A 16,815-nucleotide genomic window follows, 5' to 3' on the forward strand; every position below is an offset into this window, starting at 1 on the left:
ATATCCGTCTCTTGATGGCAACAGTTATAAAAACAGTATGTAAGGACTGGAAAAGTTACATCACAACTAAAACTTCCAGACGTGAAAGAAAACGATGAAGCTCTTGAGTTCTTTACCTATAATACCTTTAGGTACAATAAAGAGATGATGGCTTGTTACAGCTCCAACTATAAGCTTTAATAAAAATCAATGTGATTTAAGTGATGAAATGAGCCCAACATCAAATTATTATTATTCTATTATGAAAACAAGACCCACTGCTAGAGAAGATAAACTAAGCATTTGCAACCCAAATTGTGAGAAAGCAAAAAACAACAATAAAAAGCTTTGACAAGATTTTTTGCTCTATAAATAAGGCAGATACACATAATCACTGGATTTGGCTTTAAAATTAAAATGTAAATTTTAAAAAGTCATGAATAATTCACAGATACAAATAACTTCATGAGCTTTACATATATCATCAAAAAATTCTCTTTAATTCTCTTTATACCAAAAACATTGACACAAAACCTGAAACCATAACCCACTTAGACTTCCAAAATACAAGGAAAAAAAAACCCCTCAACATTAAGCATGTACTGTAGTACATCTGTAAATGTCACTTCACAATGCTTTGTCAATACAAGATGTGTACCTGTGAGCAGAAAGAGCAGTCCAACTCTGGGCCTAATTAAATGACTTTGGTTAAGATTAGAAACACAGTTAAAGAGCTTTTTTTTCTTTTTTCCCCAGAAGGGTGCACATTCTTGCCAATAGGTTTATGAACCAGTCTGTACCTTAGCTTCACTGAAGTGTCCTTCTACATACAGTGTGGAGGTTAAAGTCGTTTTAAAGCACTGTCACATATCTTAATTAAAACTGTTAAGTGCATCGATAAATAAGCCACTCGGCTCTCCGTAAGCCCGATTATCGAATAGGACATGTCTAAAATGATATGCAAGGTGAGCTAGTGTTTATCATAAGAAAACCTTCATTAGTATTTGTGCAAAATTTGCATATCCCAGTCAAATTTTTGCCGGGAGAAAAGACGTTTCCATTCAAAAACAACTGAAGCCCAACACACCCGTACGTACATTCAGCAGACGTGTTACAGGGCTCTTACTTCTCAGACATACACTTATAGTCTCTATCATTTTAAATTCTATGTAGCATTTCTAACATTGCACTTATTTGTTGCGTACTTGTCATAAGCATTAAATTTACGCTGTGAACGACAGTTCCTACATGACGCATATTTGCTCTTGAGCATTTCTTCCATGTTAACACGGATAATGGCATCAGTGGCATTAATAAAAAAAAACAAGGAAAAAGAAAAAAAGAACAGGGTTTGGCAAGTGAACGGGGTGTTCAAGATCTGGTCACAGCACAAATCAATACTGTAAGTTAACACCTGATTAAAAGTCGTTGACACAAAGCCACTTAAAGGTTTAATCTTTTTCGGTAAATAAACATCAAGTATCTGATTTATTTCGCCTGTTTCTCTAGAAAAATCTACATACGTCACGCTGTGAGCACCACTTGCTCAGTCTCTAAACTAAAAAGGCCTACCATGCGCCGTCTCACTGTCTCATCACGTGCAGGCTGTAAGGTATGTGGTGAATGCTTTCACATTGACATGTTCATAACACATTATATACTTATATGTTCTCCTCTTATTAGCTTAACCCCCTCCCGGTTTTGAGCCAAACGTGACTCCCTTCATATGTCCATCCTTAAACTCTAAAAGACAAATCAATCTATCCTCTGATAAATACCACTTAAGGGAGCAGCAAGCAACAGTTTGTTTGTCATTAGTGTTTATTTGGTCGACTCTACCTTGTTCTTGTAGAATTCATAGTCTTTTCTATGGGAATGTGTTCGTGTTACAGTAGCGTCAGACCTATCGACTTTGGCTCCGGTTTCCATTCTAAGACCCTGTAATAGTTAGGAAATACTGTAAACAATCATCATGGCTGGCTGGTGCTCTCCCTCTCTGGCTGGGAAGGCTCTGGGTCCACTGGGGGGCCAACTAAAGGGCCACCAGCTGTGCGTGGGTCCATGGCAGAATGCATGATCGGCAGCCACACGTCATCCATGTTTGGCATTACAAGGATTTTCTAAAAGATGGAGAGATAATGGAAAGGCAGTATTTAATATGCTTGATTCAGCGTGAAACCTAAAGTGAAGTGGTTAATTTGCCCAGTTTATTAATAAAATGCACTCATGTTCCTAGTGCATTAATTGACTAGACTGAAAATGGGTGGAAAATTTGAATAATTTCTAGTCTACGGCGCTCGGAAAAAAAGCCACTGGACTTTCTTGAACACTACGCACTTTAACAAACTGAAAGGTGTCTAGTCGCTTTCTTCCAAGCTGCTTAGACTACCACGACCTTGACTGAGAAGACCGACACAGACAAAATAATTTTTAGTATTTCTAGTTGTTTGAATCATAAATAATCAGATTGTTTATTTAAAACAACTTGAGATGTGATGTTTTTGCAGACCCACTGTGATCTAAAAAAGATATATATATATATATATATATATATATATATATATATAATATAATATACACACAACAACATACACACACACACACACTAGGGGTGCAACGATACACAAAATTCACGGTTCGATATTTTTTCGATACAAAAAAAATGTTCATGCCTTTTTAATTTGTCATTTATTAAAATTGAAAATATATATTTTAACTCAAAAGTACAGTTTTTAAATTTAATGTTGCTGAAACAAAAGTAATTAAAAAAAATAAATACAGGCATGGCCCTTTAAGGATGAAGCCTGATGGGAAATGTATTCGGGATGTGTGTAGCGGGACTGCCTGTGTGTGTGTGAAGAGAGAGAGCGGAGAAGGGGAAAAAGTAACGGTTAGCTACAGAAGAGACGAAAAGAAAAAATAAAAGGAATATAATAACTCCCTCGACAGCCAGAGTTGTGTCGGCGATGCTCGCTGTGAGTAAACTGTTTCAGCCCACTGTACGCGGTGTTCGTGCCTTAGAGAAGAAATAAAGTTCAGTGAAGCAGTTTCCTACGCCTCCTTCGATCTTTTTGCTAGCGGAGTTGACCTGTCTAGTAAGCTGTTGCCGGCTACGAGTCAGTTACGGAACCTTCAAGTAACTGCCAGAGGTTTCCTTACTACGGTTCGGGGCCGCGGATCTGGCGCGGTAACACCTGTATCTGATTGAGGAATCACTCATCTTTGGAAAAGAGAGTTTATTACAGAGAAATGGCTCTTTCCAAAATAAAGCTATACGATACGCTTCTTCTGGGCTATATTCTCTGCAGCATATTGTAGCGGGTCAGGGCTGTTCGGGGTTCTGTTTGTACAGTTATGTTTTGTTTATGTTGCCATAGTGACGGGTGACGCCCTCTCGCTGCGACGGTGTCCTTCCGGGGTCAGAGGGCGCCCTGGTGTTGTTGTTGTTGCTGTGTGGTTGCCGCGCTGAGCAGTTAGCTAGCGGCAGTGTTCTTCTGCAGATGTCAATAAACGGCTGTGCTCCCTGGCTAGCTCACGGGAAGCAAGACCAAACGACACCTCCGTCTCCTCGTTGTCTGAGCTCGCCACATTGGTGTCAGAAGTGGGATGATGGTGGCACCCCATGTTCTGACCCGAGTGACTTTTCCCCCGCCGGTCGTGACCGGCCGGTGCGCCAAAAGAAGGCACCTGGACATTTGCAGGACTTTGTGTGGGGCAATGGGGTCGTCGGGGACGACTGACCCCTTAGGTGGGGGGCTATGTAGCGGGTCAGGGCTGTTCGGGGTTCTGTTTGTACAGTTATGTTTTGTTTATGTTGCCATAGTGACGGGTGACGCCCTCTCGCTGCGACGGTGTGTCCTTCCGGGGTCAGAGGGCGCCCTGTGTGTTGTTGTTGTTGCTGCTGTGCGGTTGCCGCGCTGAGCAGTTAGCTAGTGGCAGTGTTCTTCTGCAGATGTCAATAAACGGCTGTGCTCCCTGGCTAGCTCACGGGAAGCAAGACCAAACGATATCTCTGTCTCCTCCTTGTCTGAGCTAGCCACAACATTAAACATATCAGGTCCCCATAAGGAGAATCATGTGCTAACGGCTGTCTAAATGACTCGGGTAAAGTTTGTAGCATGCATGCTTGTTGTTTTTGTCTGCTTCCACTTGTCTTTGCACTAGGATGATGTCGGCGTAAATGTGCAGTCATATTCGTTGTGTTCCCACTAGTGCTATCAGCGTTAATCTCGTTGAAATGACGTTAAATGGTAAATGGCCTGTATTTATATAGCGCTTTACTAGTCCCTAAGGACCCCAAAGCGCTTTACATATCCAGTCATCCACCCATTCACGCACACTTCACACACACATTCACACACTGGTGATGGCAAGCTACATTGTAGCCACAGCCACTCTGGGACGCATTGACAGAGGCGAGGCTGCCGGACACTGGCGCCACCGGGCCCTCTGACCACGGTTAACCCACAACACGGCAAATCTCCGTTAACGAGCTACCCCTGGTGGGGCTAGACGGCCAACACGTTAACACACACTAGTTCCCACCCATGTAATTGAGCATTGCGTGGCACATCCAACATACTGTTTTACTTTAGTCCATGACGCGCTTACCTTCAGGGTCATATGTCACATGAAAACCAAAATAATTCCAAACGCCAGATCTGAATGAGGGGGGGGGGGGGGTTCAATTTGCCATGTTGCAAGGAGAGCTTAACTTCTGTCTCGCTAGCTTGCCCTGCGCTCTTCCTTCTGACGATGCTGTCTGTGTTGAACGCTCAGTGGATCTGCGCTCGACAGTGCAGCCTAGCCGGAGTAGTCGAACGCAGATTCACTGAGCGCTCAACACAGACAGCATCGTCAGAAGGAAAGTTGATAAAATAAATTACAAATTTTGTATTGTTCGATACATATGCGTACCGAACCGAAAGCACTGTATCGAACGGTTCAATATCGATACGAGTATCGTTGCACCCCTAATATATACATATCATGACGAATCAGTTATTTGAAAAACAGAGATATTGATCAAATTCCATTTAATGGATCACTCATTAAACTGAATTAATTTGACAACAAATAATACATTTTTAAAAGGGACAAGAGCAACAGGTGTGCTTTACTTTGGCTTATATTTTCCAGTTCTGTCATCAAAATTACATCGTTTTGTTTGCCACTTGCAAAGTATCTTGTGCATCTCAACCGTGTGTCTTGGGTCTGAGTGAAACATCTCCATTGGTAGGTGTTCAGGAAGCATCCTAGTCAGATGCTTGAACCCACTCAACTGAATCCCTTTGATGTGAAGTAGCAGCAGCTCCCTAACTAACATGCCAGATGAGTAAAAACTGCCAAAAAGGTAATTAAGGAGCTGAAATGTTGACTGTGTAACAATCTACAGCTGATGATGTTAACACTTGTTTTTAACCTCCACTCCATTACAAAAGTGCATGCACCCAAAAATGTGTCTCAAGTGCATCAAATCCTCTAAACACCATCTGCTGTTGTCATAATTGTGTGCATGGTTGAGGACTACAACTGCTGGCATCACTGCCTTGCTCTACACTTTACCCTACATACTAATATGCATCCATACATCCATACATAGACGAAGACCATAAGCACATCAGCAAAGTGTGTCTTTTTAGCTCTACCTTCTGTACGGAACCATAAATAAATGTTGCTGTGCTCCGAATACTGTGTCAGTGACTTACAAAAATTAAGGAGAAATGTTGTGTTTACGATACCTCGAATTCCTGCTTCAGTTTTTTCTCTATCCAGTCTGTGACATGAGCCAGAGTGACTTCTCTTTCTCCCAGTTTAGGTCGTGCCTTCAGTTCCAGGTGAGGTGGTGTCCTGAAGCCATACCTGCACCAGAAAACAATCAACACCCTCACCATCACGGCTAACGACTGACATATGGCCACCACTAGAGGGCAGTAAGAGACTGTATAAAGAAATACACATTTATTGAGTAATTCCACCAGTTCTGGGTATCCTCACAGTTTACTTAATAAACAAAGGTAGTTGGATTTAAGTTTAGGGTAAAGATATCTGGAGTCTAAAAAACTGTTTATAACAAATGTGTTGTTGTCATTCTGGTAAACCTGCACCTTCACTCTGTGCATTCCACAGGTCACAGCAGGACAAGACTTTCTTCACATACCATATCCTGTCAGTAGGAGGAGGGGGAATGTTGACTGCCAGTGTTCCTTGGAGCTCCTGCACCTCCACCGTGAGCAGCAGCGGTGTGTTGGACACTTCTTCCATTTTCTTTTTGATGAACTCCGTCTCTGTGGCTTTCTGGAAGTATTTGGACTTTGTGATCTTGTCCACAAAGCGCATGATCTTGCTCGATTTATGTCCTCCAACAAAGCTGTATTTATTAAAAGGAAGATTTGGGTTAAACAATGCAAACTTTCCTGTAATCCAGTAATTCTATTTTTTCATTTTGATTTCTTCTATTATTTAGTTTTATTAGTGAAATAAATACAGATGTGACAGGCGAGATTATTTTAGAATTAGTTATCAGAAATGAATTACACATACATTTTTTTAGACAGTCTCAGTTCCAATTAAATTTAACCAGTACTTTTGTAACCTGAAGTAATCATAACACTCATTTCCTGTTTACATTTACAGTCCTTTGATTACAAAAAGCACGCCCCTTTACACTCACCCCTCCGCTCCAGTCAAATCATTGGAAACATCTGAGGAGTCTTCCTCATCTGATGAACCTGCGCTGGATGACTCTTCATCACTGTCAGCCAAGCAGTAAGTTCGTGGCCTGTATCTAGAAACACATGAACAAATAAATGAGGATTGTAATGTGCTGGCTTCTATGCATTTATTAACAAATGCAAACGGTTTTGCTTTGTGCTTTTTATCGTTTTTAATATGCCATCTATGATTACTCACATGCACACATGCTTATAACGCTGTTTTAATAAACAACTTAGTAAGTTACTAAAAAAGAAAAGAAAAACAAAGCTTCACGAGAATTATTTTCACAATTTTTCAGGTGGTGTACACCTTGTTTCCTCATGAGACCTTGAAAAAAAAAAAAAAAAAAAAGCCCCCTTTCTATTATTTTTGGGAATCCCCAAACATTCATATTGTAGACCAGTGGTTTTAATTTGCACCATTTACACCAAAAGGCAATGGAAGAATTGACAGGACACCTGTATCTGTATCTGTCATGTGACATGTTCTCAGTTCTTCTTTTGATTGTACTGTGAGACAGAGGAATTTTTGACAGCCGACTTTGGTTCAGGCCCAGTGGTCTAATCACTTTCAGACGTGATGTTTAGTTTCCAAATGCCTCTTTGGCATGCTTAGCAGAATGGCCAATGTCTCCTGACAGCTGCTGAAATCCCCGACTGAAGCCAGAAGATAGAAAGATTATTTTTTCCTCTTGTCTTTAGACGGTGGGTTATCTGTATGGTTAGCTGACGTTTGCTCAACACAAGAAAAGTGATCCTTTGACAGGAGTGACTGGATGAGAAATGGATGGATGGCACAGATGACTGTCAATACATGACCTTATCCTTATTTAATGTCAGAAAATCAATGCTGTCAGATACTTTTTACTCTTTCAGAGCTTTCTAATAACTCTTGACAGTAGTACAGAGTGTCACAACATACCAGGACTTGAAAAAAGTGGAATCTGTGCCTCCTGATCTGTATTTACATTAACATACTAACATGTTACTGCTCTGTAGTGCAAAGACGTAATCTGAGGGATGAAAATGGAGAGGAGAGTAAAAGCTAATGAGATTATAGCTGGTATTAGGAAATGACGACTCCCAAACTAAAGAAACTGTAACTGGAAAATGAAAGCTGATGCTGATTAAAGCACTCACCGAGGGAAGAAATGCATCCGATTAACAACCCCATATAGGCAGAATCCAAAGTTAACAGCAGGGAAAAAAGGGGGGGGGGGGGGAGAGGTATAGGAGACAGAAAAGACAAAACACTGAGAGAAACAGGTGAGGTACCGGACAGTGTAGATACTAAAGACCACACGCGTTGTTTAAGTCCCAGGAGAAACCCCCCCCCACAAAACTCTGCATTAAATCCAACAAAGGCTGTTCCAACAGGTGCACACAGTATTGTTGTGGAGATCGACTGTCTTACCCATCTTTGCCAAATTCGCCAGGGCGCAGGCTTTCTCCCTCCTTGCCCAGGCGAATGAGGTTCATCTTGGTTTCCAGGGTCATCAGGAAGGAGCCACTGTAGGTCATCTCCAGGTCAAACCACAGACCTGAGGGAAAAAAAAAAAAAGATTACTAGGAAGGTCGATATGAGGAAAAAAAAAAAGTAAGATATGAAACTGCAAAATGTAAGACTTGCAGATCACTGTTATATTGTAAAAATGGCTTCCCAATCTGAGTCTATTAGTGACAGCGGAAAGAAACATAATTACTAATTTTGAAGCTAAAACATTGAGAATCTTCCATTTCACAGTCATCCTCACCACCTCTCGTCTCAGACTTACCTCACTATTCTCATAAAGCTGTGCTGCTCTTTCTGTGACACCTCTCATTCCCCTCCAAGCATCACTAAAGCAGGGAACCCAACTGATTTTATTTTCTTGATCTCTCTGCTTAGATGAGAAAGACACACTGAAGCACCCCGAGAAGGAAGGGAAAAACTGGAAGACATCCTTTAAACGTAGGCGGAACAGTTGGAGATCACACAGCCTTTCCCTAAGCCTCTGTTTGATAACAGCAGGGAGATCTGGCTGCAAAAAAACAGGGCTCTCCTTTCCCTCCTCTTTTCTTGTTACCTCCTGTACTACCAAATCTGCTGTAATCTGATAGTAGAAACTTGTCAAAAATCTCCATAGAAAGCTTGGCTTGACTGGGGCAGGCTGTGTATGCCCAGACTTCTTCTTCCCCTATGTTTCCCATTCTTTTCCACCCCCAATTCTCTCCTTAATAAAACAGAGTCACATGGTCTTTGTGTGCAAAGACTTACTATAAACTTGTTAGTGTTGTTTCTCTTGGCACCACTAGAGGGCAGCAAAGTTTGAGAGATGAGGAACTGATGAACAGCAGTAGGGAGCCAAAAAGTCCACAACCTGGGTAGTTATTTAACAGCTTCGTGACAACAGCCCATCGAGAACAGGCTTTTAGATCTGAACAGGATGAATTAAGGGTCTAATCTGAAACCTTTTTCCCTACAGTGGGCTCTGGTGGGCGAGACAGCTATTGTGGGTCAACTTGTTCCCCATCAAACAAAAGTGATCTTTTTTTTTATTTTTATTTTTATTTTTTTAAATCCTTGACGAAACATTTTTGGGATTGAAAAAAAATGTGCAATGTAATTTGCATGATATATGACCTTCATAGTCATCAGTTCTATACGTGAGGGAGATTCTTGACTAATGTGTTAGACCACACTGTCCAACATCATCATTAAAAACACCAAAAAAGGAAATATCTTTTGAAAGAATAGTCTTTAATCCCTGCAACAGAGATACAGAGACTTGGAGAATCAATGTCAAGGTGCACTTAAGCTGTCCTGGAGCAGATGATGGCCCCACACCTTTACAAGTGTTCTAATAACTGGAATGTTGGTGGTTTGGTTCCTGGCTGCTCAAGTTTATGCCTTTGGCAAGATACTGACCCCTAAAGGTCCTGTAACATTGTGATGTAGGAGAATGCTCTTTTTGGTTGATGCTGGATCTGACTTTAGCACATTTCAAGCACTTTTTCTTATCACTGCAATGCAGATAACAATCAGTTATATCTCTCCTTTAAGGACTAAGTTGCAGAACTTGCACAGGTGCTCAGACGTTGGGATGGCTGACAGTTGTCTCCACTTTAATGATGGGAAAACAGAAGTCCTTGTTTGTGCTCCCGACACTTTTGTGGTAGGTAAGGTAATGGAAACTTTGTATCCTTGGTGTGCCAAGTGAAGTTCCATTGTGTCATGCTGAACTGGAGCTTGATGATCATGCCTTTATATCCATCACATTTGGATTATTGCAATTCACTGTTAATTTGTCTTAACAAAGCTTCCCTAAGTTATTCAAAATGCCAGTGGGAGGTTTCTGACTAAATCTTCTAAGTACTTACGTGTCACACTGTTGCTAATTTGGCTGCAATGGATCCCCATTAGCTTCAGGGTTCACATTATGATCCTGGTTTTGACTGTTAGAGCCTCTGAAGTGCTATGATTGGTCAAAAAGGCCAAAAATGCTGGGATGTTAATATAGGTTGTTGCTTAACAAATCACCTGTAATACAGATATTTCGGCTTTGGATACTTGTTGTTGCTGTTTAAGTATTAGTACTATCAAAATGGAAAGGTTATGATGGAAACTTGTTCAGATATTAACAAGAGCTGATATGTGGGGAAAGTACACACAGGACTGAAACTGCATGCTTTGTTTTCACCGTTTTGCTGCCTTGATACCGTTGGTTTGTGTTAAATGACTAGATAATGCCATAAGTTTGCTGTGCCAGACAGAAACAGAGTTAAAGCCGTTAAAGACAAAACCAAAAGTCGAGGGGGTGAAAAAAAAAAGGACCTGGAACAAATGAAAGTACAGAAAGTACAGAGAGTTAGTAATGTCTGGCAAAACAGCTGGTTAAAAATAGACAGGAAGTCAGAAAGACTGTGGGGCTGAAAGAACAGCTTCGATCAGCTGAGCCTAGAGGGCATTGATGGACCCACCAATTTGGAGAGGTGTGAGCTGAGGCAGGTTGGGTTAGGGGCACAGAGTTTTTGTAAGTCTGGACAAAGAAGATGACCTCGGTAAGCAGCTGGATCAGAGCAGTGCTTCCCTAATTAGGGTGAAGCCCCACCAAACAAACTGCAAAGAAATACCTTCACATATACTGGGAGGCTACTTGTTTTCTTGTGTCCATCAGAAACTGACATTTAAAAAAAAAGCAAAAAAAAAAAAAGCAAAAAAAAAAAAAGCATGTAACAACAAACATGCATGAATACAAATGTGCAGGCACGTAGATACAATTGCTTGCCAAGACATGCACACATGCACAGCAGAAAAGAAAAGAAAAGATTCATCGATCCATTGCACTCAGCAGGATTGTTACAGGAAGGAGCGGCATGAGACGAGATAAAGGCAGAACCTGAGCTGCCTGAAGGATTCAGCCCCTACAACACCAGTGGAAATTTCCAAAGGAAACCTAAACTGACCATTTTGATTGCAAGTTTCCTAAAAACTGAAATACCTGGCATACAAATAAGATAAAACACTTGCCCCCGACCTCCAAGAAATGTGGCTTTAAAAAAATAAATAAATTAAAAAAAAAAAAAAAATCACAAATTTTAATTGAATGTAAGTGATATCTGTCTATTCACTTACTGTCTGTGATAAAGAAAAGAAACCTCTGGCAACCTTAGCTGTTTGGGGAGTAAGTGCGATAAAAACTGACAAAATATCAACATCATCAGTGAAAACGAGCTCCATGCGAACTGATTATGTTTAGAGAGACTTCTGATGGGTGTTTTGTCTGGAACTGAACCAAGAACTACTGTTGCCATCTCAGCTGGAGACACAATCAATTCCTGCCCTTATTATAGAGTTATGTGAGTGCTGCTGCAGTGATGAAAATGAAGCAGTGACTCATAGCGTTGGGATGAGAAAAGAGTGAGTAGAGGCACAAAGAGGAAGATGAAATGAAAGGGAAAGAAAGGGGAAGAGAAAACCAGGAAGAGAAATAGAAGATTGTGCATGCGAAACAGATGAAAAGAGAGATCAGTTACAGAATGTAGAATGACAAAGGTTACGTTGTACAAGCGAAAGGAAAGCTCAGTGCGCCTGCATTACTGAATAGTCACAGAAGTATTCATGTAAAAGCTGCTTGTGCTCTAGAACATGCATAGTTATGCAGAGCTAAGACCTCACATAGCTAAGCCTCGATTTATCTGGAGCACATAAAACCATAAAACCTGCTAAAGTGCCGTGAAGTACAACCTGCCTGTATGGACTGTGCTGTATATGAGAACAGAATTAAATTTCTTTAGACGTCTAAACAAAGCCTTAAGCTTTAAATAAGTTGTATTCTGTACAACAGTCTGTAGCATGCCTGCTAAAGGGTTTTTTGTCGTTTTTGTTTTTTGCATGAATCAAATGTTACTGTACACCAGTTCCACTCATACATCCATACAGTTAGCCGAACTCAAGACAACAATACAGGACCTCAGGGTTATGAGCTTTACTGAACCGACTCCTGCCCCTGCCTGACAGACTGAGTGAATAAACGGCTGTGACTGCCCAGTACAAAAATTTCTATTTTGCATGTTCTTGAATGGAGCAGTTTTTCTTTTTATAGGTCTTAGCAAAGACTTGTGTTATCTCCTCTGGGTTATGTTTTTTTTTTTTTTTTTTTTTTTTTTTTTAATTATAATTAGCAGCAACCACATCCAACCACAACCACAGAAGTTATACCAGGTAATGATGTGGCCCTAACTTGCATATGTTGCTGTTTCTACTGCTGCTATAAAATACTTTTAAAAAGACCTGTACTATACTACATATTATATCATTTCCTGCTCCAAATTTTTATTGTTGGACTCTAGCGCAGCAGTCAAAAATAATCCTTATTTATTTGTTCTGGGTCTTGTTGCAGCCCCTCGTTTTTGCCCTCGATCTGGGCCAACATTCTTCTGATTGGCTCGCCTCACAACTAGAAGGACTAAACAGCAGTCGTGCTTAGATATTCCAACTCACTTGAGGCAACTCTTGTGAACTGATGCAACAAAAATTTAAAGATGAAAAAGCTGAGTCGTTCCAGTTTAACTAGTTCTTTTTTGTTGTCTATAGCACCGTGTGCATCTCAGTGTGGACAGGGTTGCTTTCAGTAAAGTTAGCACAGCGATCGCCGGTGTTGTTGTTGTTTGGATGGAGAGCGCAGTCTCAGAATTGTGAACTTATTAGTCACAGCAAAAAGTCTGGGAATGAGACCCACGGCCAGTCATGAGGCAAAATGTCATTTCTGAGTTTTTTTGTCCAACAAGCTTTAAAAATGACATTATCTAAAGTTTTGACAGTTTAAAGTCTGGAAGTCTGGACTGCAGAGGCGTCTGCCACCAAATATAAAAAGCAAAGTCATAGCAAAAAAATCTGAGTAGGAGTTTTTGTAGAAAGAAAGCTTTGACATATAGTGTCATGTTTGCTTATGAAAAACTTGTCTATGTGACCTAGAAAACTACAGTAAGTAAAACTAGGCTACAGTCCGTTTGAGGTTAGTCACATTCATGTTTGACAAGAGATTACAGTGACATTTATAGTAGAGCTGATGTTCAGACAATATCAGCTATAGATAACAGCTACTCTAAGTGGTACTGAACTGTCTATATTTATAAATGGTCAAATACGCCAACAATAAATCATAAATAATGTTGCTGAATATGTCTTAATTTAAGTTGTGTTTCCATAAGTGAGATTTCCAAAAGGGAGCAATTTTGCAAAAGTAAAGTTAAATTATTTTTCAGTTTGTACCATGGAGACATCTCCAGAACTAAGAAATGAAACCAGTGTTTGAGTGCCAAACCCTGCAGTTCCTTAAATGGCCACTAGAGGAAGACCCTGACAGTGAGACTCACATGGTAAAATGCCCAACAGATCACAGACATGTTCACAGCATGCTACAAAATATGATTTTGCTCACCAACAGTCAACTGTCATCCTATCATGGTTAGTAAAATTGCAATATTTAATCTGTATTTTTCTTAGCGCTAATTAGCACTGTATCTTGATAACAAAGCTCACCATTAGCCATTAAGTGTTAACAAACAAACAAAAAAAAAAATCCCCTGAAAGCTGGAACCCAGATCTGTGACAGCTTTATACAAGCAACACCAAACCACTTGTAACTTTATAGATAACAAAGATTAGAATTTTACCCCTTATCTTTGTTATCTCTACCATGGGCATAGCTATCTGACTATGAATGGCCTGTGTGGAGGTGCTGTGTTTTTAAAAACACGAGATACTCGAATGTTCTCCGTGGCAAATATTGCACAATAACTAGAGTCTTCTGAGAGAGAAAAAAAATAAAGTGCAGAGAGCTCATGTTTGCCAGTGCATCTTTTAGTTGTTCACTGTGTGTGTGTGTGTGTGTGTGTGTGTGTGTGTGTGTGTGTGTGTGTGTGTGTGTGTGTGTGTGTGTGTATTATGGTTCCAAATTGATTTCTCTCTTGCCTCGATAGTTAATGCAGGGTTTAGATGCCCTGAGGATTCTGGGAGTGGTCGAGCCCATGTCCAGTTCTGTCAGGGTGAGCTCATTCATGAAGTAAGGCAACTGAAAGACACAAGCATACAATTTGGCTGAAGATACTCTCCAAGTATACTTAGTAAGCAAAAACCTTGACAACAGCAGATATAGACGTTAGAGTATCATTTTCATCTAAATCAGTATCAAAATATTTTTCATGAAGTGAAATAGGTTTTGCCTGGGGGGGACAGGATTAGAGTGAAACTGAGGGGCCGAGCAGCTTCTTCTACTGCACTAAACTGCATGTGGCGCTGTAGAGGGGGGTCAGGATCGAGACGGCTGGGAGGGGGTCTCCAACTTCTGTTTTGATTTCGACATATTCACACAAGCCAGTTTGCTGCATGGTGCAGCTGCAAGTTGTGGTTAGAGTGGGCGTCTAGTTCACGGAAGACGCTAGCCGGTAAACAACAATTGAACTTTCAAAATATGAGTGGATGGATGTTTGGAGGCGGGGAGGGTTTGAAAAAAAATACAAAACAAAAACATGACTCGCAAAATATAGGAGGAGGCCTGCCCAATAAAGTCTACATGTGCAAAATGCTGGTTAAGGGATAGAATAAATGATGCAGTGCCTCTTTCTCTCTCCCTCTCCTTGTAAACCCGGTATGGAGCTTCTGCACTGCATCTCACACACACACACACACACACACACACTGACATTTGGAGTTTGTTTGTCTCTTCTCTGTGTGTGGCCAGACACCTGTTATCAACAGGAAGCTGATCATGACTCCTTTTTCTCTTGTATGCCTGTCTCGATCCTAAAGGGAAAAGGTTATGTGCTTTGTTCCACACACCCGTATTTTGCTGAGCTTCATCTGAATCTTCTTGGAGACCTGTTCAATCCAATAGGGCTCAGTCAGGAAGTCCCAGAAGAGCCGGCCTACAGTGGCATTCACCCAGGCAACCGAATCGTCCTCTTCTCCGTCGGGCTGCACCTGAGCCGATGTGGTGCTCTGAAGCTTAAAGACAGAGCAGATGAGTTACTGTAAACACCACATAAACCTTTTATCCCAAAAGGGATTCCAAAATATCACCCAACCCCCTAACAACACAACATATTGTGCCCCTCTTATTAGGAATACAAATAACTTTATTGATCTCAAAGGGGAATTCCTATGGGTACAATGTTGCAAGGATATATGCAAATGTAAAATGTATTATTATATGTCACAGAATGATCTTTTTATTGCGTATAGTCACTGTTTAGTCCAACGAGGTTACACCGCAAATGAGACAACACCTCAAAAAGGAAATTAGAGAGAAATGTGTTACGAGTATGAATGTGAAATGAGTATGTGCTACCTTCTTATCAGCTCCAGGGCTGCTCTGTGGACTCTGAAGAACAGGGCTGGCAGCTGTAGGGCTGACTGCAGACTCTTTAGGCATTAAGGAACCCATGTAGACACTGTAGTCCAGCAGAGGCTTGGTTTTGGCACTGCCCACTGTTGTGGAAGAGACTGATGAGTCTTTTGACTTGGTCTGAGATGTCAGGGCTTCATCCAGACTGCTGCGGCTGCTGTTGCGACTGTGACAGCTCAAAGCTGTGGGCCACAGCAAAAGTAACAAAGAGTTGATGAATTCCTGCTATAAGAGCATAACTATATTGTAAGAATAAATGACTTCCGGCTCTTTTAGCTCTTACTCACCCTTCTTAAGTCCTACAACACTGGAACTTTTCTTCAAGCCCACCTTTAGCTTAGAGGCTGACAGAAACCGCTGGAACCACTCCTCCTTATCCCTGCCAGTCCTTCCAAATAGGTAGAGTGTCAGAATGGAAGATGATGATGATGATGATGATCTCTGCTCTTGGAATGCCCCCGTTCCCTCTCCTCGCTCCCGTGTGCCCTCACTGGCCTCCATTCTTTCACCTTCTGCCTTTGACATGAAGTCATCCTGCCTGCTAAGTTCAATGCAGATAGGGTATTTTTTGTTCCAGACTCGCTTCCTGGCGAGACCCTGAGGCACGAGATACACCTGAGGGAAGAGTTTGGTTAACAAAAAAAAGATAATAGCCAAACGGAAAAGTTTAACTTCTTTAAATTTCTTTTGATAACAATTTCAAAATTTATAAAAGACTTATGATACATTAAAAAAGTTAAGCTGGAAGAATGTATAAATTCTGTTCTAATGTATGCATGTAACTACTTACTTTGCTGTATGTAAGATCATAAATCTTCTGACTGATGTAGTTAACATCAGGTTTTGGTTCATTGTGTGAGGCACGGCGGGCGATGTTGTGGTTGGGTTTAGACAGTCGAATGATGGATCCCTCCAATCGGACAAAGACGGACTGCGTCAGTGTGGCATGATACGTCTCTGGGTCGTAGTTCTGTATCTCATTCATCCAACCCTGCAAAGATATACTGATTTTACGTGGAGTTGATTATGTTTAAGGAATGTGTTGCAAAAGAGTTTTACTAGAAAAGCTATTGCTATCCTCACACACTGTATATTCTTTCCAGAATTCAAACAAGAAAAACCTTTTTGGAAGAGCCACAAACACAGAGACAAAATCAATCACTGTACCTGGAAAATGGAGTAAACTCTACACTTATGTAACATATTTCTACAGTGATTAAAAAGGTTACCCA

At 40.9% G+C, this 16,815-nt stretch overlaps 1 protein-coding gene across 3 annotated transcripts in view; it reads right to left on the minus strand.

The window, feature by feature from the left end:
* Window positions 1-1,160: 1,160 nt before the first annotated feature.
* LOC120716881 (testis-expressed protein 2-like) overlaps window positions 1,161-16,815 on the minus strand; it is a 36,066-nt gene continuing 20,411 nt past the window's right edge. For 2 of the 3 annotated variants that reach the window (XM_040004565.1, XM_040004566.1), the window contains 10 exons: window positions 16,374-16,574; window positions 15,871-16,198; window positions 15,527-15,765; window positions 15,019-15,183; window positions 14,152-14,251; window positions 8,110-8,236; window positions 6,653-6,766; window positions 6,140-6,349; window positions 5,721-5,841; window positions 1,161-2,099 (listed from right to left, as the gene is read on the minus strand). In XM_040004565.1, the coding sequence (XP_039860499.1) occupies window positions 1,950-2,099; window positions 5,721-5,841; window positions 6,140-6,349; window positions 6,653-6,766; window positions 8,110-8,236; window positions 14,152-14,251; window positions 15,019-15,183; window positions 15,527-15,765; window positions 15,871-16,198; window positions 16,374-16,574 (1,755 nt within the window). In that variant the 3' untranslated portion in view covers window positions 1,161-1,949. The remainder of the gene's footprint in view (window positions 2,100-5,720; window positions 5,842-6,139; window positions 6,350-6,652; window positions 6,767-8,109; window positions 8,237-14,151; window positions 14,252-15,018; window positions 15,184-15,526; window positions 15,766-15,870; window positions 16,199-16,373; window positions 16,575-16,815) is intronic. The other variant, XM_040004567.1, reaches the window with a different exon arrangement.

The sequence above is a fragment of the Simochromis diagramma genome, unplaced genomic scaffold (assembly GCF_900408965.1).
Source record: "Simochromis diagramma unplaced genomic scaffold, fSimDia1.1 OVJJ01000487.1, whole genome shotgun sequence".
Lineage (NCBI taxonomy): Eukaryota > Metazoa > Chordata > Actinopteri > Cichliformes > Cichlidae > Simochromis > Simochromis diagramma.